This window comes from Sinohyriopsis cumingii, chromosome 2 (assembly GCF_028554795.1).
Source record: "Sinohyriopsis cumingii isolate HCF-2022 chromosome 2, ASM2855479v2, whole genome shotgun sequence".
In the NCBI taxonomy this organism is placed as follows: Eukaryota; Metazoa; Mollusca; class Bivalvia; order Unionida; family Unionidae; genus Sinohyriopsis; species Sinohyriopsis cumingii.
In genome coordinates, this window is record NC_142962.1 from 24,578,787 (window position 1) to 24,603,255 (window position 24,469).

At 36.5% G+C, this 24,469-nt stretch overlaps 1 protein-coding gene across 2 annotated transcripts in view; it reads left to right on the plus strand.

Annotated features, from left to right (window-relative positions):
• LOC149804487 (atypical kinase COQ8B, mitochondrial-like) overlaps positions 1-24,469 on the plus strand; it is a 54,480-nt gene that overhangs the window by 14,612 nt on the left and 15,399 nt on the right. For both annotated transcript variants that reach the window (XM_089940701.1, XM_089940702.1), the window contains exons 4-9: positions 5,594-5,660; positions 12,790-12,861; positions 14,853-14,978; positions 15,883-15,968; positions 17,042-17,182; positions 22,172-22,253. In XM_089940701.1, coding sequence (XP_089796827.1) covers positions 5,594-5,660; positions 12,790-12,861; positions 14,853-14,978; positions 15,883-15,968; positions 17,042-17,182; positions 22,172-22,253 — 574 coding nt within the window. The remainder of the gene's footprint in view (positions 1-5,593; positions 5,661-12,789; positions 12,862-14,852; positions 14,979-15,882; positions 15,969-17,041; positions 17,183-22,171; positions 22,254-24,469) is intronic.

Sequence of the window (24,469 nt, forward strand, 5' to 3'; positions counted from 1 at the left end):
GGTTACTGTCATTTTACACTTGTGTAATGCGACACAGGTTGCTGACACTTTACACTTGTGTAATGCAACCCAGGTTACTGACATTTTACACTTGTGTAATGTGACACAGGTTACTGACCCTTTACACTTGTGTAATGTCACACAGGTTACTGACACTTTACTTGTGTAATGCCACAAAGGTTACTGACACTTTACATTTGTGTAATGCCACACAGGTTTCTCACATTTGTGTAATGCCACACAGGTTAATTATATTATGTGGTTCCTCTGTACGACATGAAAAGTCGAAAGAGAAAATGTATAAAGCAAGACATGCATTTTTCTTCATCACAACATGTATTTAGACTAATGTGTGGGACTGCTCCGGTGGCTCAGTGGTTAGAGCATCCACCTTGGATGCGGGAGGTCATGGGTTAGATCCCTGGTCGAGTCATACCAAAGACTTACAAAAATGGTATTAACAGCTGCCTCACTTGGCGCTCAGCATTAAGAGGTTAATGTTAGGAATGGCTGGCCTGGCGTCAAGATAATATGACTGGGTGGGACATCATACTACATGTCTGCGACATGATGTCCCAGTGCTAGGTATCACTATAAACTGCCATGTTGCAGACATCTTAACGATATGACTGAAAAATTGTTAAAGCTACATTAAAAATCCATATCACATACACACATACTAATGTATGGTTTTGAAAATATTATTACCATTACATATTAGCTCTGATAGTAATCATCCCAGTATAAACTGTTTAATATTTGTATGTCCAATGTCATCAACATGGAAGAAGTACATAAACAGTGTGAAAAATAAATGAATTTGGATATAACATTTCTAGGTTATAGCTTTATAAAATCCCACTCCCTTCTGAAACATTGTAAACAATCTTAACTGTATTTGATTATATTATTTCTTTTTTCAAAAATGAATTAGTTGTCCAAGTATATCTTTTCATTGTGTCAGTTAAATACAGCATAGCACCCTGAGTGCTGGATTGTGAGTTTCCAGCAACTTTGATCTGATGTCCCCCCAAATGACGACCCAGTTTTCTTTAGTGCACATGTGTTTCACATCTATATTGGAGCTATAGTTGCAAAAGTTGCCAAAGGTGATACAAAAGTTTTACATTGCAATTAATTTTTAGTAAAAGAAAATATTTGGCAAACAATACATTCAAGGTTCATTCAGTAGTATGTTGAGTTGCAGTGCAAGTCACTAATGGTCATTAATGTTACTTATTTTCAGGGTTGAATTGGTGACTAAAGGGACTAAATTTCATAGAAGAAAATTTGCAGAAAAACAATGTAGAATTTAATCAGTGACTAACTAGCTTGAAAAGAAATATTATTCAGAGAAATTGCAACTAATTACATAAGACACTTGTTGAAAATAGGTGAAGCCTAACATTAAATGAGAGCAAGATCTGAAACGGAAAATTCGTTAATGCAACTCTTTTCAGGTGAACAAGTTATTTAAACATGCCAGTGATTTATATGCCTGTCATGTTTTGTGTATCCCCAGAAGTTCAAGGACAGCCCATGGGGTTCTAGGTGGAGCACTGAATTAGGAAACCTCAAGAACTTTATTCTGCATTCTTGAGATTGTCTCCTAATTCTAATGTAATGACACACCTATCTGTGTTTTCTTATGTACTTTAAATGAAATTTAAACTTACATATATTGTATATTGAGTAACCAGTTATAATAAATTGCACCATATTTCAAGATTTTTTTGGATGTAGAGTCCTGACAAGGTAATATTTCACAAAGTTTTTTAGGAAAAATATTGAGATATTTCAGGTACTTAAAACTTGGGGTCATCTTTTTTGATGATACCAAATGCAGAAAGGCAAATTAATATGTTTGTCATAGGATTGGATTAGACCTGTGCTATGCTTGATGTTTTAACAAATTTATCTATTTTAGTCATCATTTTATTTTTACGTTGGTGATTTTGCTTCCAGCTAAGTGAAAGGTCTAGGAAATGGAAAGTTCCAATGATTTATTTCCATTTTTACTTCCAGTAATGTGCAGTGCCCGAAAAAAGTAAAGTTTCCATGATTTTGTTTTGGTTTCATTCTAGATTTAGTGTAATTTTGAAGGAAGTGAAGGTACAATTAATTATTTTCATTATATTGCTTCCAGCTGAGTGAAATATACAGGGAAAAGGAAAACTTCAATGATTAATTTTTCTTCAAATAAATTACCCAGTCATATAATACCTTATGAGAACTACTACTACCTCTCAAATCCAGCCCTCCTAGGCTTAAGCTTTTCAGCTAAAAGCTAAACAGCTATCTTCCCTTTAAATGTTCGACTTTTCTTTTCTTTCTTTCTTCAGTGACAAAGTTTCTGGCTTTTCATTATCATCACTTTGCCATCCACACACACTTTGGTGCCCTTTGTACATACCTGCATGGGTCACTAGTTCATACCCTCACATTGCTCTAGCTTTATTTAAATGTGTACAAGTCTGATGTTTGATACAAAAAACTTGTATAATATTGCTGTATTTTTTCCACTATGATCAGATACATAGAGGTAATTTTTCTATATTAATCTATTCTTAATGTCCACTTCATAGTTATACAAATGACACTTTACTGATTTTACCTGTACAGGGTGTCATTTGGCCTTGACTACAGGTAACAAATACGTAAACTCTTATAATATTGCTTACACTTTGTAAGTATAGTGAAGCTTCTGTAAATTTGAATTTGCATGTACTGTATGTACTTTAGAACACTCCATTATATTGATGTATAGTTTCTGCCACAGTCACATACATGCAGGTAAGTTTTCTATGCATAGTGTAGTCATGGTGTTCACTGCATAATTACTATACGTGATGCTTCGGTGATTTTACTTGTATAAGCTGTCAGTTTGCCTTTCCTTCAAGTAAGTTTTTATTAGGATTGATATTTTAGCATCCACTTCTTTAAGTATTAACAGCAGTGTTCCAATACTCTTCCTTTATTCGTGGTCATGTGTGGCCTTTTACAGGTAATTGTCATTGTGTGTAGCTGTGCACAAACACTGAGTTCATGAAGCAGAACAAGTGCTGCGCTATACCTGTATATATTGTAGGCTCAGTTTTGTCTCACTGATTTAGACCATGGCAAGACCCAGTGTAAGCTTTGTAACCATTGGAAACATGGAATTGACAGCCACTTTAAATGTGTTGCTTGCTCCAGTTGACACTCTATGAATACGTGTCAAACCTGAATATTGTGGACAAAAAATCAATGGACTCTAGAATACATATCAGACCTGCATATTTTGGACAGAAAGTCAATGGGCCGTAGTACTGAGGGCACAGAATTGGAAGACGCAGAAGCATACCTTAAGAGATGAAGACATCATCAGTTTGCATGCTGTTGTCATGGCAGGAAATAACTATCTTTCATGGTTATTGCACTCTACATGGTTAATTAACCACATAGTGGTCTAAGCTATCATGTTCAGAGAGCCCCAACTCCTCCCTCAGTGTTGCAAGTAGGCCATTTACAACATGGCTCAACAACCAATTGCCTTTTCACTTGCCACTGAGCATGATCAAGATTAAAACTAACCATCTCAGTTATTGTTTTGCACTGAAGATATATGGACTCGATACTTGGCTAAAGTATCCCATAGTACATCCCAACTTAATGAACTGGACAACATCATGCCAACTACAGTTCCCCTGTTCTGCCAGGACCGGACCCTGGCTTTGATTGCAAGAGGTCAATACCACAGTCAGTCATCAGTTGTCTATCACCAGATGAATGATCTTTGACCAGTTTGCCGAATCCATGTAAAACAGGCACTCTTTTGGATTAGCCTAAGCCAGATAATACCACAAGGCACCCACTTTAAATGATGCCCAGCTTAGTGCCTCAGTACCCAAGTGATGTTGTTCCACTTTTGTCTCAACCCTTTGCCAAACAAAGAGATTTTAATTTGCGAATGTTTAGAAGTCACCATATCTCACCATCACAGTTGATTGTTCATTGTAAGTCAAAGATGGTAGGCCTTTATTGACTACATTGGAACAAGATTGAAATCCAAGCAGTGCTACTCAGATATTATCTCACACAGCAGTATGGACCAGTTTTGTGGATCAAATATTTCTTAACCCATCTCAACACATATAATGGTGCGGTTTCATGAAAGATTGAATAGCACTTTTCCATCAAAACTGGACTCTGATATCTCAGGTCACTACCACAGTTAATCTTACTATTTAGCCAAAAGATGGAAGGTCTTTGTTTGAGCTGTATGGGCTGTTTCTTTGGATTAAAAGCCTCCTAACCCATCTCAACACAAATAATGGCACAGTGTCATGAAAGATAAAATGTCACAGTTCCATCAAAACCAGCTTCTGCAATACACATCAGATCACAATAGGTAACTATCACAATTGATCTTACCATTGGTTTGATTAATTTGCCTATATCATACCCCAAAGCACTTTCTTGGACCAGCCACAGGTCAATCAATGAACTGGGTTCCTAGTTTGATGTCTCTATGCACGATATGGCATCACTGTGTTCTCATGCCTTTGACACTCAAAAGGAACTATTGCATAGTGATCAAATCCCAAGCAAGATGTTCAGCGAGCATTGTGAGTCATTCTTTTAAACAATCTTCTCCAGTTTTATATGGCACACACAGGAGGCATCAGTATTGCCATGTTTACCTAGGCATGACAAAGTATGCTCACAAACTCGATCGTCTTTGCATGATTTCACTGATAAGAGCATACTCTGCCTTCCAATTGTCAATTGAGGAAATCTTCTCTCTATTCCTTCTTCATCGGCAGCTTGGTCCAAAGTCCCAGCATTTGTTGATATGCTAATCATCAGCGACCAACTGGTGTTCAACTGTTATCACTGTCTGGTTGAGTGGCCGATTTGGAGAGCATTACAGAATCATAGCAGACATGGAAATTGTGAAACCCTCATCATTAAGCACCTCCTATGCGGTCATGCATTTCAGCTCAGTTGCCACAATCTGAATTTGTTATGGGGGAAAAATTTCCCTTTCAAAGATGCTTTGCAATAAATGGAATCTCTCCTCAAGTCAAGTTATCTGGCAACTGTCTTACATACCATATGGGACTGGAGATGGCCTCTCCAGGTTAAGGAGTTGTAACTCCCTCCACCTAACCCATTTTCATAAGGTATTATGATCCAATATCTATTTGAAAAAGAAAACAACTTTTTCTACTAAAATGTTTCTTCAGTAATGCCTGATCATAATACACATACATTCTCCCAGACTACCTACAGTTACATCCATAAGTCGAGTGTATCTCCCACTGAAATATTCGTAATATTTGCTACCAATCCATCTATTGAGGGGAGATCACTCTAACTGCCACCTAGGTGGGAAGATAACCCTTTTAGGTTTTCTCATAAACTGTTTAGCCTGGGAGAGATTGATTAACAAGATAGAATTTAATTCTCCAAAGGTATTATGATTGAGCAATTATTATGTAAGAAACGTATTTTATTAAAAAAATTGATTTCTCTAGTTTTGCTTCCAGCTGAGTGAAAGGTCCAGGAAAGGAAAAGTTCCATTGATTTATTTCCATATTTTTGTTTCCAGCTAAGTGAAAGATCCAGGGAAAGGAAAGTTCCATCCTCAAGGCTAAGCAGAGTCATGAACTTTGGAGGTAATATTTAAAAGAAAAAATTTGTACTTGGATATTAAATTTTATGAGTTAGTGAGATGCAAATCTCGATGACTCGACATACCATAATATTGTATACACTGACACATGCTAATGAGGTATTAAAAGAAAATGATTCTTACAATACAATACTGTAACAATGTCAGCTGAAGTGGTATACATCTAAAATATGCCCCGGAGATAACAAGTTATGAATTCACTCAAAATACAAATACATGTAGCAGTAAAAGATTTTAATGACAAATTCATATACATGTAATTGAGATTATTATCTTTAGCATAATCAATACATAAGATTACAATAAAATTTAATTTAATTTATCAAGGACCAAACAAAAGCCTGTTTTTTTATATATCCGACCGCGACAATAAAGCCTGGCAGCAAGATCAACTAATTGTTGAATAAAGTACAGGTCGGATCTGGCTGCTTGCCGACATAAATGATTAGGCAGGAAAATTAAAGCCTGGTGGCAAGATCAACTAATTGTTGAACAAAATATGGGTCGGAACTGGCAGCTTGTTGACATAAATGATTAGGCAGGAAAATTAAAGCCTGGCGGCAAGATCAACTAATTGTTGAACAAAGTGTGGGTCGGAACTGGCAGCTGGTCGACATAAATGGTTAGGCAGAAAAATTAAAGCATGGTGGCAAGATCAACTAATTGTTGAAAATCTCTATGACTCTTCATACCATAATCAACTCTGATGAAAATCTCTATCCTTCTACCTACCACAATCAACTCTGATGAAAATGTCAAGGACTCTAAATACCACAATAAACTCAGATGAAAATATCTACGAATCTACATAAGATAATCCACATTTTTCCTAAGTTTATATGCACATAATTACAGTAATTTAAAATGAAAATGTTGTCTTTGAAAAGTCCTTGAAAATTCTTGAATTTCCTGATGAAATAATATGTGTGCCTCCTGGAAGACTGGTTGCTGAGTGTAGTATGCCTCCTTGAAAACAGTGGCTGCTGAGTGTTGTATGCAACCTGAAAGAAAGTGGTTGCTGAGCATTTTATGCCTCATGGAAGACAGTGGCAGTTGATTATAGCATGCCTCATGGAAGACACTGGTTGCTGAGCATTTTATGCCTCATGGAAGACAGTGGCAGTTGATTATAGCATGCCTCATGGAAGACACTGGTTGCTGAGCATTTTATGCCTCATGGAAGACAGTGGCAATTGATTATAGCATGCCTCATGGAAGACACTGGTTGCTGAGTATTTTACGCCTCAATGAAGACAGTAGCAGTTGATCATTGCATGCCCCCTGGAAGATAGTTACTGCTGATAATACCATGCCTCATGGAAGACAAACTACTCTTCATACCATGCTTCATGAGAGACAAATGACTGCTGATTGAAATCTCAGGCAGCTGATCATAGCATACCTCATGGAGGACAAGTGGCTACTGATTGATATCTCAGGCAGCTGATATAGCAAACCTCATGGAGGACAAGTGGTTGTTGATTGATATCTCAGGCAGCTGATTATTGCCAACCTCATGGAGGACAAGTGGCTGATGGTTGAAATCTCAGGCAGCTGATCATAGCATACCTCATGGAGGACAAGTGGCTGATGGTTGAAATCTCAGGCAGCTGATCATAGCATACCTCATGGAGGACAAGTGGCTGCTGGTTGAAATCTCAGGCTTCTGATCTTATCATACCACATGGAGGACAAGTGGCTGCTGGTTGAAAGACTGATGCTGCTGATTATAACATGTCTCTTGGAGGACAGTAGCTGCTGATCATAGCATGCTTCAAGAGAGACAAGTGGCTCTAAAATCTGTCTTCAGTCAGGATGATTGTCAGTGATCCTACCAACATGCTTGCAGAGTCCTCACACATCAGGGAAAAATCAGTAACTTTTGTACCCTTGTTTGTAAATGTGGCCACATCACTAAAACTGCATCATACTCAAGCTTTAAGGATGATTCCATTTGGCTCACAATGCTGTTGGGGCCTTTAAGCACTTGATGTCAAGTTGTTTTCTTCTGTTGTGACTAGTTTTGAGTTTTATTTTAATTTTAATGCCATCATACATGGAACGGGACCATATTCTTCAGCAGAAGATCCGTCACACAAATGGGCAGTGGAGACTGTATGAAAACAACAGTCTCCAGGTTTGATTCATGGCTTTTCCTTATAATAAAAGACCAGTGGTAAGTTGAGGCCGATCATAGACATGGGTCACATCATTGAATTCATTCTTTTACTGAAGTTCAGGATGGAAACAGATGTCTATCTGACTCACCATTAGATGGGACAAGTATGCAATCTGTCTCAATCTCACAGATGCCTACTTTCTTGCCCCTATTCACCCAGTGTTGCTAATGTTTCTTTGGTTTCCATGACAAAATTTACCCTTGCCTTCAGTCTGTATTTTAGCCCCTGGGTCTTCACCAAAATAATGGATTACATCATCACCCTGGTCAAGTCAGCATTCTCAGTAGTAAGGATGACATATCTGAGCATCTCTTTCAAACAAATATAGTCAGTGCTATTCCCCTCCAGTTCAGAAATGATCTATCCCTTTTGAATCATCTGTTTTCTTGCAAATGGGGGGAAATCTAACCTTCATCCATCCCATTATTTAGTCCACCTGTGGATGGAGTTCTTTAATTAATCTCTGAATTGTATGTCTACCTTATGTCCACATCATATGAACTCGTAGAGACCGTCTCCAATAGGAAACAGATTTTAGTGAGTACTTGCAACTTATTGGGTTTAATCCTTATGGCTGCCATTATCTGTATCTGTTACAGATGACTTTGCTGGCTCAATAGTGTCCTTATTCCAGTCCACTGGACCTGAAAGTCAATATCACGAAAGAGGTGTGATCATTCCAGAGTCAATGGTGCAACCACAGTTTACAACAAGAATTCCTTTGGGGAAACCCCAGCCAGAAGTGATAGTATATTCAGTTGCCATACATATGGTTGGGAAGTCTGATTGTTGCTGGGCTTTGATACTGTCAGCAGCAAATGAGAACCACAAGAACAGTCTCATACAAATAAACACCTTTCAGCTCAGGACAAACTGCCTCTGCGGGAAGTCCTTCCTGATTATGTTGGACAGTTCTGTAATGTTATGTTGGACAATTCTGTAATGGTGACTTACCTTTTCAAACGGGAAAGGTGGAGGGGTCACCATATTGCTTGACCTTTGCATATGGATTTGGTAGTTTCCTTGCTGGTTCTACCAATATCCAATTGACGTGCACATCAAACACATTCCTAACAGACTCTTTTCTGGCTGACATTATCTCCAGACAGGGTTATGTTATTCACACATAATGGCCTTATTATGCATCAGTATTTTATCAGATTTGTGTGCTTTGGGGGTGCCCAGTGATGAACCTTTGGACCATTTTGAAACAAGGTGAATTGCAAGCTGACTACTTTTCTCTCACCAGTCCTGGACTCTGCATGGGTTTTGGATGCACTGTCATTTAGTTTGGATGGGTTATGGACTCTTCCCGCCCCCATCTTGGAACAAGTACTGGGCCAATGATCTACTTGAGAATAGGACCAAAGCAAGTCTTCTCAGGTAACCAGTCACAGGTGTTGCTCCCCAGCCCAGATTGTCTTCAGCTTCACACTTGACTCTTGTCAGAATTATGACCTTTGATTGTGGAAGTAATCTCAAGAGAAAGAAGGCTGTCCATTCTGAAGGCTTATGATGGAAAGTGACATTTTTTCAGGGATTGATGTTGAGTCAACAGCATTGTGCTTTAGCTTCAGCATATAGGGCGAGTGAGTTACATGCCATGTCAATTGATCTGGTCTATCTTCAGTTCAGGTTGGATGTTGTGGTGATGTTGATGACACAACCAAGCTTTGTAACCAAGAACCAGCAATCAGAGTATTCATACACTCCCTATTGTTGTTTGATAAGCCCAGAGCAACAACGATGCAAATCCTGTCCACACCACAAGCACTGCTTGAAGCTCAAGCCATGACAACTGCAAATAACTCTTTCTCCCTGTAAAGGCAGGAAAACAAGATATCACCTTTCATATCTTCATGGGTTATGTGGATTATATGCTTAGCATACTCTGAAGTCTCAGAAGATTAGGTTGCCTCATGAGGATTTCAGCTAATGAAATTAAAGCAATCTCTGTGACCCTTGCATTAGAATGCAATGTTTCATCCAAGGCATCATAGAAACTGTTGGCTGGCAGGCAGAGTCTCAAGAATTTAGCTCCACAGAGATAAATTCTGGATCTGATAGGTCCATTGGCTGTGACCTAGATGTCCACAAGACCCAATTAAACCAACACAGCCTCTTAGTATTGCCATTTAATTTTGACATTCTGAAGATTGCACTAATCATCTTATTAATCAGATAGAGTGGTCATGGATTAGGTGGCTATAGTTTTGATTTTATAAACAGAACAGGTTATTATTCTCATAGGGAATCCAGTCTTTTTCCCTATAGGTAGGATAGTCAATATTCATTCCACCTATTCCTTATTCTTTTAATGTTAATATGATTGAGAATTTATTCAAAGAAGAAAGCAAATTATGTAGTAAATTATCTTCTCAGAGAATACTTACCTGATCATACAACTTGAAGATCCTCCTAACAACCCTGCTATGCCAACATCCTTAATGGCATTTTGCTCAGCTTAAAAACTGGCAACACCTAGTGGCAAGGAGAAGTAATGGCCAAGAGTTACTGCCTTTTGTCTCTCTGATATACACAGAAAGGACAGATGTTAATGTGATTGGGTAAGTATTCTTGAAGAAAATTGATTTGATATTTTGCTTTCTCTGTGTAAGTGGAAAATATATATGCCTGTGTTTTATGAAAATTTGCCTTTAGTTGGGGAAAAGTCAGGAATTTTGGCTTCAGTATCCTGTGGAAATCATGTGACTTGTTAGGTTAAATCAGTCTTAGAAATGGATCCCACATGATTGTTTTGGATGTGACAATATTGGGTGAACGATTGTTTCTTCAAAGTTGACAGTTCCAGACTAAGGGAGCTGTATTTATATATTTATTTATTATAATAAGCTTTAATTTCATGAATTTACACACATAATTTTTAAAGTGCACAGTGTGGATCTTTTGTTAAGTAGATTAGTAGCTTGAGATTACAGTGGGAACGTTGTTGTTGTTGTTGTAGGGTTTAATGCCATTTCTTAACACATGATAGGCTATACATGGCGGCCAGTATTAATGGTGGAGGAAGAACCCGGGAAATCCCCGGAAAGAACCACCGACCCTCGAGAAGCTACTGGCAAGCTTTCTCACATACCCACATTGGCCGATTCCGAGACTCAAACCCACGCAGACAGCAGTGAGATGGCAGTGATCCATAGCGGAGAGTGCTTTAGACCACTTGGCCACTCGGTGCCCCCAGTAGGAACATGAGATTACAGTAGGAACATGAGATTATTGTAGTAACATGTAATTACAGTTGTAACACGAGATTATTATTATAAAATGAGACTAAAGTACAAACATGAGATGACAGAAATAACAGAAGGTTACAATAGTAACATGAGATCACTGTTATAAAATGAGATTACAGTAGAAACATGAGATACCAAAAGTAGTACAAGATTCCACTAGTGTTATGACTGATCTGAAACTAAGTAACAGAAAAGGCAAAACCAACACGTTTAGTAAAATTCAACAAATAATTTATATCCTTAGAATACAAAATGAAACTTTAAAAGGAACTTACAGTGTTGCAAATTAAATCCCAGATAATGCTAAAAGTTCTGTTACAAGTCCAGATGTATGAAGTTCCAAATAAATTCCAGTATTGAATGTGCTGTAGCCTTGGATAAGCAGATGTGACAACTGTCATGATGCATCACAATGATATAATCCAGAATGGCCTTGAATTAATTCACAATAATCCTAAAATGGTGGTTTAGTCCAAAAGTCAGTAAGTACTTTGTAATTCCAGTGAATAATTTAAATAAATCCTCTCACATTATAACTGAACACAACTAAAAGACTAATTCCACTAGACAGATGTTAAAATTGGATGAAAAATCTTGTTGATGTCAGACCTTACATGCATCCCCACTTGACATATGTCGCAATAACCTTATCTGAAAAACTTATCTGAACCTTTTTTGAAAAACTGTCAAACTGTAAACAAGGTCATGTCTGTTTTCTTGCATTTTAGCAACCAAACCAACAAAGATCAGGTAGACCAGGGTTCTCAAACTCAAACCAACCTGAGGGTCACATGAGGGTATTTTCGATGGCCCAAGGCCTGCACCACCTTTTGTTATCTCACATGACATCTTTTGATGCTAATCATTTTGCAGGCCACAGGATACAGCTTGGTGGGGCGCATGTGTTTGAGACCCCTGAGGTAGACAATGGTTTTTTTATCCAAGGGAAAAACCAATATCCTGAACTCAGATTCAAGCAAACATGTTGCTTGCAAATGATCATTATCATATAATATAATCTACAATCATGGACAAAACTTAGCTATGTAATATGTTGTTTACAAGTAATGATCATGACAATCGTGGACAAATGTTAAACACAATATAGATATACACAACAGTGGTAACATGAGATTACAACAGTAACATGAAATTACACTAATAACATGAAATTATGGTAGTAACATGCGATTCCTTTAGTAATATGAGATAACAGAAGTAACATGAGATTACTGTAATAACAAAGGTTATGATTTTAACATGAGATTACATTAGCGACACAGAATAACAATAATAACATGAGATTACTGTAGTAACATAAGATTATGGTAGTAACATAAGATTACAGTAATAACATAAGATAACAATACTAACAGGAGATTATGATAGTAACATGAGATTACACATATGAGATTATGATTACAGTGGTAACATTATACAGTAGTAACATGAAATTATGATGGGTAATATGAGATTACAGTAGTAACATGAGATCACAGCAATGAGATGAGATTATGATGGTAACATGAGATTATAGTAATAAAATGAGATTACAGTGATAACATGAGATTACAGTATGAACATGATATTACAATATGAACATAAGAGTTGCATACCATTTTTTTTTTTGTAACTTTGAAAAGACACAGTGAAGTTTGAGTCCTTTTTTTATTTATAGGTTTAGCAGCTGGAATTGGCTTTGGAGCATTAGCTGAAGTCACCAAGAGAAGTTTAGGACTGAAGAAAGAAGGTACATAGCTGGTTTTCATCCAGTGGAAATGAAATCCCAGAACCAGATACTTTATCCTGAAGCATGTACCTAAGCATTGCACTTAAGAACTTCATCATTTCCGTATACAAACCTATGGCATCAGTATTGTGGACATACTAAATATTTTTACTATTTTAAGGAAGAGATATGTTTACATGTATAGAACAGATTAGACCACTTCAAGTGCTCAAAATTCCCCAGAACTGAATCATACTACAGGACTGGTACATTTAAAAAGTTGCCAGCCCAGTCCATAACTTTCCTGTCCAACAGAATGATTATGGATCATAATCAGTTTTATAATACTTGTTATTTCAGAATCGGTTAAAGATTTTGGAGAAAGAAACTAATGCATTTCAGTCCATTTACTTTAAACAACCACTTCAGTCCATTTACTTTAAATAACCACTTCAGTCCATTTACTTTAAATAACCACTTAAGTCCATTTACTTTAAATAACCACTTCAGTCCATTTACTTTAAACAACCACTTCAGTCCAGTTACTTCAGACAACCATTTTAATCCATTTACTTCAAGCAACCACTTCAGTCCATTTACTTCAGACAACCACTTCAGTCCATTTACTTCAAACAACCACTTCAGTCTGTTTACTTTAAACAACCACTTCAGTCAATTTACTTCAGACAACCATTTCAGTCCATTTACTTCAAACAACCACTTCAGTCCATTTTTTTAAAACAACTACTTAAATCCATTTGAACATGGAATAATCTGAATGTTTGACATTTAGCTTGAAAATTCATCTCATCTGATAAAAAAAGTCAGGTATTTTGAGTGGTTATTTTCAACTCTGCCACAGCCATGTGTTATCAGTGTTGTTGAAACATTTCTGCAGATCTTTGTATCTCCATCTTATTTTGTACAGACATTGTAGTTTACATTGCAGAAAGTAACAGTTGCAAATATAGTTGAGTGTCAGAGAGAGTTTAATATTCGTGAATAATAAAGGATATTTTTATCCATGTTATTTTTATGAAACTGAAAGTTACATCTGAATTTCCTAACACTAATCATATTTGGTTTGAAAGTGTGTCTGTTATTCAACCGTGTTGTGATGTTAATATGGTGATTTCATTACCTTCTGTAATATAAAGCCACAATATATGTCATTCACTGACAAGTTTGTGTTACTGTCAGATCTGAGCATTGATAAAAGATATTCATTTGTTCCACAAAGCATGTTAGACTAAAGTGACTATGGGACCCTTTGACATCGCACCACAAGTTTGTACCAAAGAGGCTCTTAATAGTGACCTGGGGCTTTTTGATATTATTATGACAAGTCTGTACCAGTGAAGCTTTAATGAATTGGAGGCCTTTTGACATCATACCACAAGTCTGTACCAGTGACATTTTAATGACATGGCGGTCTTTTGACATCATACTACAAGTCTGTACTAGTGCGGCTTTAATGACTTGGAGGCCTTTTGACATCATACCACAAGTCTGTACCGGTTGAGGCTTTAATGACTTGGAGGCCTTTTGACATCATACCACAAGTCTGTACCAGTGACATTTTACTGACATGGAGGCCTTTTGACATTATACCACAAGTCTGTACCATTGACATTTTACTGACATGGAGGCCTTTTGACATCATACTACAAGTCTGTACCAATGAGGCTTTAATGACTTGGATGCCTTTTGACATCATACCACAAATCTGCACCAGTGACATTTTAATGACTTGGAGGCCTTCTGTCATCATACCACAAGTCTGTACCAGCGAGGCTAGTGACTTGGAGGCCTTTTGATGTAAGTCTGTACCAATGACATTTTAGTAACTGGGGGTGGTGGCTTTAGTGACTTTGGTCCTTTTGACAACATAGCACAAGTCTGTACATATGAGAACAATATGTATGTATTGTTTGATGAGGTAGTTAGTATGGCCAACAAATTTAAAATTCAAAGTCTAGTGAAAATATCTGTATATGTTTCATTGATTGCAGAAGTGGGAAGTGCAATTTTGGACAAAAATCCATTCCTAACAGAGGCCAATGCAGAGAGGATTGTAAACACACTGTGTCGTGTCCGAGGGGCAGCTTTAAAACTAGGACAGATGCTGAGTATCCAGGGTAAATAGCCATTGTTTACAAGGATAATATTTAGAATGATAAAGAGTGGAAGTTTCATCCCCTCCAAAGAAAACAGAAATATAATCTGTGAAACAGTTTTAGGTCATGTTAAATAAATTACATGTCATAATTAATGCCTAAAGATAAGTAGTAGGGAAGAGTTGAAAGCTATGTACAGTCTTCATGTTTGCCAGTTTTCGAAATGTCTTTGCGTGTGAGATATATAAACTTTGTTATACCATCATGTGTCACTGATCTCCAGTAAGAAAAAAGTTGATTATATAAGACAGAGATTGAACATCACATAAAGATTAGTGTAACTAGCTACAACCCTTTAGTCCACTTTAATTGTAAATGTAATTTGCAAAATAGAGAGTAGTTTTTGGCACTTAACTCCGATTTCCTTGACCTGGTATAGCCAGTAATAATCCCAACCAGAAAACTTAACACTGATCATACCACAACAGCCTTAATGGCATGTAGCTGACACACATAAATCAATAACTGAGTGAGAAATATGTGCAGGAGATGTGGAAAAATAATCAGAAATGCATTTCACGTGTTACATAAGCTATATACTCATTTGTGTTACATCATCATGTCACAGTTCATTAGTGTTACATCTTGTCAAATAAATTACACATTCAGTAGTGCTGCAGCATTATGTCACATACATTACACATTCATTAGTGTTTCAGGATCATAGCACATAAGTCACACATTTATTAGTGCTAAAGCATCATGTCACAAAAGTGTTCACAATGTGACAAATACCAACAAACAACTCATTGAATGAAGGTTTTGGAGTTATGCGAAAAATATATTCAAAAGTGAAATATTTCCTGTAATATTTTCAACTTTTTTCATCATTGTCACTTCTAATTTTTTTTATGTTTATATTCAGACAACTCGCTGTTGAATCCTGAACTACAGAAAATTCTGGAGCGAGTCAGACAAAGTGCTGACATCATGCCAACATGGCAGATGGAGGTATGGAATGATTGGTGTAAAAGCAGGAACATGACATGGATTCATGTCCTATAGCTCAACAAACAGGACCTGCCAGTTTAAACCTTCATTAACACAGTTTTTAAGTGTCTCAACCACCCACCCCACAAGTAGGATTTATAGTGGGGATGAGATAAGTGTCCCCTCCACACACACAAGTAGGGTTTATAGTGTGCATGATATTATGTGACCAGGATGATTCCACCATACCAAGCAAATGGGATTCATTTACTTCGGCACCTATTTTTACATGTTTTTTTTATGTTACTTCAGCACCTATTTTTACAGTTTTTTTATGTAACAAATTAGGATCCTGTTATGGATTTTTTTAAACCTTTTACCTTGGCTTTATTGTTTGAGACCAAAACATAAATAAAATATTAAAAATGAGGGAACATAAAAAATGTAGCAGTTCTCATTGGGTTTGACAAGCTTTGTCGACAGTTATCTCATTGCTTTTTATTTTTTATCAACTAGTATGTAATTGGGGGTGGGGCATTGATGTAGATAGCATATCATGTCTGTCTGTAATCATTTTCCTCTTCTAGACAATAAATCAAAAACTGTTATAGGTATCTCAGCCAAATAAGGTAAATACACCTAGCAGTTTCACAGAGCCACATTTTCGTACTTAGAAATTTCCATGCTCAGTAAAAACAATTTTTTACCATGGAAACAAAGTATAGGATAGTTAGCCTATAAATTGATAGTGATAGACCATATGGAATTTTCAGTCTTTACATACAACGGGGGAAAAATGTATGTTGATATTTCAAACAGTATGATCTTTTTTTGCATTACAATGAAAGTGTAAAAATTATCTCTGTATATTCCTTGTTTCCTAATACAAAGTCAAATATGATATCATTTCAAACTTTTGAACAACAGGTATTATATATTTTGGAAATGTTGAATACAGAATTTTTTCAAATTAAAGAGCATACGTTATCAAAATATTTGTAGATTTAACACCATTATGTAATTGTAACAATATTGGTGGAAAAAAATAAATGCATAATCGTACTGGTATCTAACTTCCACACTTTGGTTTGCAGAAAGTCATGAATAAGGAGTTGGGACCAGACTGGAGAAATAAGTTTGAGTCATTTGATGACAAGCCATTTGCTGCAGCATCTATAGGTCAGGTTCATAAAGCACGACTCTTTGATGGCCGGGATGTGGCTCTGAAAATTCAGGTGAGCTGTGGTTGACACATATCAGGTGAAGAAGGAAATGATAGAAGTGTTTGCAAGCACAGTGCCAGCTTTATCACTATCACACAACCCTTTGTCTCTTTATCACAATCACACAACCCCTAGCCTCATACCCATTTTTCATTTTTCCCCAATGCGCAGTGAGGAGGATATTGTGATACCCTCCTTAAGTTTGTGCATCCATCTGTCCATTGCTTTATTGTATCCAAAGCCTGGAAATTAGTACATAAGTTGGTCATGTGATGACCATCTGGATATTGGTACATAAGTTGCCCATGCGATGACCATCTGTAAATTGGTACATAGGTTGCTCATGTGATGACCATCTGGATATTGGTACATAAGTTGCCCATGCGATGACCATCTGGAACTTGGTACATAAGTTGCTCATGTGATGACCATCTGGATATTGGTATGTAAGTTGCTCATGCAATGACCATCTGGATACTGGTACATAAGTTGCCCATGCGATGACCATCTGGATATTGGTACATAAGTTGCTCATGCGATGACCATCTGGATATTGGTAGATAAGTTGCTCATGCAGTGACCATCTGGATATTGGTACATAAGTTGCTCATATGATGACCATCTGGATATTGGTACGTAAGTTGCTCATGCAGTGACCATCTGGATAATGGTACATAAGTTGCTCATGCGATGACCATCTGGAACTTGGTACATAAGTTGCTCATGCGATGACCATCTGGAACTTGGTACATAAGTTGCTCATACGATGACCATCTGGATATTGATACATAAGTTGCTCATGCGCTGACCATCTGGATATTGGTACATAAGTTGCCCATGCAATGACCATCTGGATATTGGTACATAAGTTGCCCATGCAATGACCATCTGGATATTGGTACATAAGTTGCCCATGCAATGACCATCTGGATATTGGTACATAAGTTGCTCATGCGATGACCATATGGATATTGGTACATAAGTTGCCCATGCGATGACCATTTGGATATTGGTACATAAGTTGCCCATGCAGTGACCATCTGGATATTGGTACATAAGTTGCCCATGCAATGACCATCTGGAACTTGGTACATAAGTTGCTCATGCAATGACCATCTGAGACCGATTTAGTGTTTTGTGGCCTCTAAGGGCTTCCAGGGATTGTTCTTATTTAAAAAATATAAAACTTGCAGTTGCAGTGACATTTTTTATTATTCTTTTCCAAAATTAAAACTGCACTCATTTCAAGAAGTCAAATAATATGTAACAATTTTTGGGTCATGATCCGTTGTTATAAAATATTGGGGAATTTGCCATGGCTTGCCATAGAAGTAGCCCCTAGTTCAGTGTTTGAACTCGCTAGCTTTCATTGTGTGGAAGAAGTTGCTTAAAATGTACTTTAATGTATAGTTGGGCATACCAGTGGAAGGAGTTGCATATCAACGACTTTAATGCATAGATGGGCATAATCACATACCTATGGAAAGAGTTGCCTAACATGTACTTTAATGCATAGATGGGCATAATCACATACCTGTGGAAAGAGTTGCCTAACATGTACCTTAATGCATAGATGGGCATAATCACATACCTGTGGAATGAGTTGCCTATCATGTACTTTAATGCAAAGATGGGCATAATCACATACCTGTGGAAGGAGTTGTGTATCATTGACTTTAATGCTGAAATGGACATAATCACATACCTATGGAGGGAGTTGCCTATCATGTACTTTAATGCATAGATGGGCATAATCACATACCTGTGGATGGAATTGCCTATCATGTACTTTGATGCATAGATGGGCATAATCACATACCTGTGGAATGAGTCGCCTATCATGTACTTTGCCGTCATCATTTAAAATGGAAGAAGAATTTCCAAGAATTATGTCTAGTTGAGAGATAGCAACAAGCTTTTGATCTGCATAGGGTTTGAAACTCAAGTTTGTACAACTGTACTAGTGGTAAATAAAGTCTATGCATAGTTTACGAGCTTTTCAGGTGAGCATAATGTTTATCGTTGCTGCATGTTTTAAATACCAAACTTTTAATTATGTTTTCCAGCTTTACAAAAGCAGTTTCGGATATTTTCTTACACCTTACTGAAAACTGGTCAATCTTATGGAAAAGAAATCAACTGCCTTACTGAGACAGACTTGTCACAGTTAAGGGAAGATGTCTCAAGAAAAGTTTGAACAGTGCTTACTTCTGTGATAAATTTGAGTTAAAAATTTGACATACTCAATTAGGTTTTTATTGTCAGAGGGAAAGAGGGAGCACCTGCCCGAAAAGTTACAGAAATGCTTCAGAACTAAGAAGCACACTTGCATTTTCTTTGCTAATTCATGGAACAGATGTGATGCAGCGTAAGCTTGTGGGCATATGCTAGGAAGTAAAAAGACCCATATCATTCCAATTCTTACAGCCTTGTTTGCTCAAATCCTTATATAATTTTCACCAAATAAATCAAATTAATTCACTACCTGTTCACATATGTATGAGAGAGAGAGTTGTATAAACTGGAGTTACGTTGCAGTGACCATAATCAGATACGCTTATCAGAGATTATTTCATATTTGGATTTGAGAATACAAATATTTTTTAAAGTCACTGTCAGATGTGTATGTTTTCTCAAGAAAGAAAAATAATTTAATATGCCAATTTTTTTTTGCATACATGCCAACCATTACACTTTTGTCACCAAATTAATTTTTCAACTAGAATCTATATGGATTAGGGCTGTTCCATTTAAATATTCATGGTACCTAGGGAAGGCAGTTTTAAAAAAAATATATGCCAGGGTACTTTTATTTCACAGAATTCATATTAAAATGATACAAAAATTTTAAATTGCATCTGTAGATGAGCACCCACTTTAAAAGTGTTGTGCTCATCTATGGGTCCCATGTATGTTTGAATGGAACGGCCCTTATGCTTTGTTTGCTACATAAAAAAATAAAATAAAGAATTAAAAGTTGTTTTGTCATTTGTATTATGATCTCTTTAATTCCACTTGTATAAATTTGAGAATATTCTTAAAAAGGTACTGGGGAATACGAATAGCATGAGAGTACTTTCCTTATTTATAGCAACTGTATATGACACGTTTAAAAAAAAAAGATGGGTTTCTTCAGAAGTGAACTTTGACTAACAAGTTCATTTTTATTGATAAACTAGTTTGTGAACTGGTCTGTATTTTTTAAAGTGGCACCAGTTGTTAAGTGAAACACTTTACAGTTTGAGTTGTGGATGTTATATGGTGGAAAATGTTAGAGCCGATGGATCTTTTCAAACTTTAAAACATGGCAGATCAGAAAAAGTGACAAATCAACACCACTGTACAAACTCAAGCTAGCTTTAAAAGAAGAATATGAGAGTAATGTAATGCAGCACTCTGAGCCCCTGACTGTGATCATTGCAGAATTCCAGTTCACTACGAGTCAGCAAAAGTTGCACATGCAGACTAGTTATTGTGAGTGCTGAGTATAAATAATATTTCAGTATATTTTGTGTTTGTATTCTGTTCTAATCCATATGGATTTTGCCCTTTGTAACAAGAATTTTTACCAGCTACAGAAACCAGTTTATTAGTAAAAATGTATCTTTTTCACATGTGCTGTAATTCTGGCATGTATTATTTAGATTACACTTTTTACACCCAAAGTATGCTTGTTTGCCACTTACAATAACAATAGTTATGGCATATATGTTTTTATTGCCACGCAACCACGACTTGCCTAACAATTAAGTTTTGTGAGAGAGAGAGAGATGCCAATTGGAAAGGATGAGCTCGTGTTTTTGTATTTCTTATTTCAAATCATAAACTAATCTCTTTCAGCCTGTGGAAGGTTTATTAATGTTCTGAACTTCTTTAAAGTGATTTGCAACCAGCACTTTTTCAGTGTATTGTCCAAAAGTTAGAAGATATTGAATACATATCCTTCAACAGATCATATAGTCTTATTATTTATTACCAATATTTCCAAATTTCAGTGTAGAAAGATGAATAAAATAGTGTGTATATTCATAAAATTTTCTGTTGCGTTGTCATAGTTCAACTAAGAACTACTTACATTTCAGCCATGTTTCTTGGTGTGCCATACAAGGACACTGCATCCTTCTTTGGAAACGTAAGCAGGTTGTAGTAAATAGTGTTTGCATTCAGTAATGTATCACAGACTATCCAATAGAAAGCCTGGAAAGCAAATTAATGCACAGATCTTGTGTAATTTGTCATGGTGGTCAGTGCATGGTTTTGTATGAACAATATATTTTACCTTATGTGGGCTTAAAATCTTTGACCTAAGCTAAACTTCATGTAAAACATAGTAGATTTTACTTATGTCATATTTGTCTTTGACCATAGTTTTATTTGTTCCATTACTAGGTATAGAACACTTTGAAGCCTCAGTCATGTCGAGATATCATTGGTAATTTAGCAGTCAGCAACATGAGTTGAAATCGATGTAAATAAATAAATAAATTATTATTATTATTATTATTATTATTATTATTATCCCACACATTTTTAAAAAGCATCATGAACATTTTGATCTCTTCCATCAGTCAGTCTGTCTGTCCGTCCATCCATCTACACCATGTCCTCCTAAACCACCATGTGGAAATTCTTGAAACTTTGAAGTTATGTTGCCACTTATGGTGCTGACCCTCTGTGAGAGGAGTGTCGTACTGTAGTGTAGAAGTATTCCATTTAATATCTTCTGATTGAAGTTTGTATGTAAAACTGCATCAGGAAAGTGCACCATGTATGTGACAGATTTTGCATTATGATCACCTTTCTAGAAAGGTAGTTGTGTGTTTGATTGGGCAAGAAGAGGTTTGGAATGAGCAGTAAATAGAATTAGGATTTGCATTGGTTAACCATTGCAATTCTAGTTATCATTATTGTTTTCATTGTTGTTATTACTGTTTATTATTATTATTATTGTTATTATTATTATTATTATTATTATTATTATTATTATTATTATTATTGCAGTACCCAGGTGTGGCAATGAGCATTGACAGTGACATTAACAACCTTATGTCAATACTGAATGTCTGGAACATTTTACCTAAAGGTAAGAAAATCATTTTCCAAATCAGTTGCATATGTCAGCTCTGTGAAATATATCAAATAAAATGAAACAGCTTATACTGACATACTTCTTTTGAGTTTCAAAGATTTCACTATTGAGACCAAACATTTTTGAAAATAATTGGCTTCTTATAAAAATCACAAAAATAAATTTGTTCTTAATAATGTTTATTTTTGTCACAACAAACATAGAGGTTTCTTTATTAGATTTCTGTTTGAAGGCTTTTTGATTTTTGTGTTGTGTGTTGTGACTGAATCTCTCTTTTTTTGAGCAGTTTCCTAACCTTCTGGAGTATGGAAATTTTAGTAGGTGGTAACCTGATTATTCTTGGAGATTTCAGCATTCACTTTGACTGTTCTGAAAATCCATACACATCAAAAAACCTAGATTCTATTCACATTTTCAGCCTCAAACAGTCATTTAGCCAACCAACCCCAAAATATGGTCACATTTTAATCTGGATTCTTCATAGACCTGATGACAGTATTCTACAGGCTTCATTGGTGTCCCATGAATTTGCATCAGATTACCTCTGCATCATATGCCACCTGAACATATCAGTTCCTAACCCTCCATCTCTTTTTGCTAATAAGAGAAACCTCCATATGATAAATAGAACCCAACTAATGCATAACATCCAAGCAACCCTAACTTTGTTACCTCCTACAACAGTACAACTTGACAAATGCTTGCATTAATTGCTTGACCCACATGCCCCAGCAACCAAGCGTAAAGCATCAATTCAGAAGTGTTCTCCATTTTATGCTAGGTATGGGACCAGCTTTATGTTGCTAAAAGAGAATGCTGTAATGCTGGGAGGACATGGCTTTCCACCAGCCTCACTGTCCATTAGCACATCTATGAAGCTGCTAAGAAGTTTAAAACATGGTTCATGCAGCAAAATCAGCTACTACAGTACTAAGATCACTGAAAGTTCAAGTTGCAAAAAGTTCTTCAAGATTGCGAACAAGCTATTGACAACCTTCTCTACAGTTGACCTTCTGGACCTGTTTGCAAATTCTTCTTTGACAAGGTTCAATCCATTAGAGATAAGTTTGACAACAGAATTTCATTTGACACATCATGCACCATACAGCTGTGATACAGAATGTTCATGCAACTTTAACAGCATTTGAACCTATTTCTCTAGATTTGGTACATGCACTTGTGATGAAGATTGCCCCAAAGTCATGTGAACTCTATCCATTTCCAACATCATTGCTACTTGAGTGCTTAGATTCAGTAATGTTATCAATACTTCTTTCTCATCTGGGGAATTCCCATAATTTTCAAAACTGCCATTGTTAAGCCTTTGTTGAACTTGACCCAAATGATTTAAAGAACTATTAACCTATTTCTTACCTCTCATTCATTTAAAAAAATGTTAGATAAAGTTCTGTCCCAACTTCTATCTCATCTGAATTCAAATTGTCTTTTTAGCAATGTACAATCTGTATATCACCTCATCACAGTACTGATATGGCCCTTTTGAGAATGGTTAATGATCTCTCATCTTTGGATAGCGGAAAATTACAGTCCTCACCATCCTTGATTTGTCTTCAGCATTTTACACTATACATTACCTCACTATCTCCAGGATTTATTTGGCATTCATAATACAGCCTTACTATAGTTCAAGTCTTACTCAGTCAACAGGACACAAATTGTGTCTGTAAATGGAAAACATTCAAGCCCAGTTGATCTGTGTTTGGGTGTTCCACAGGGGTCTGTTCTCTGCCCAGTTCTCTTCATTCTGTACACTCAGCCATTCTCAAGTGTATAGATTGACATCTGGTGTCTCACCAGTTGGATGCTGATGACAATGAAATATACAGATCTAGCTATCCAGTTGAAGCTAACGTCCAAGGCATAGAGAGGTGCAATATGAAGTCAATGGTGGCATGTAACAGGTTGCAGATGAATGATGATGAAACTGAAACCATCCTGATCACTATGCAAAGACTTTCTCAGTCACATCCTTTACATCATGCAGTAAATATCAGCAGTGGCAACATTAAATTTACACAGTCAGTATGAAACCTGCGTGTCACTCTTTACAGTACACTCTCATTACACCAACATTAATGAACATCAGCAAGGCTGCATATCTGGAGCTGAGATGCATCAGTTACATTTGCATTTTTCATTTGGTTGATGTCACTAAAACACTTGTGTGTTCCTTAGTACTTTCAAGAACG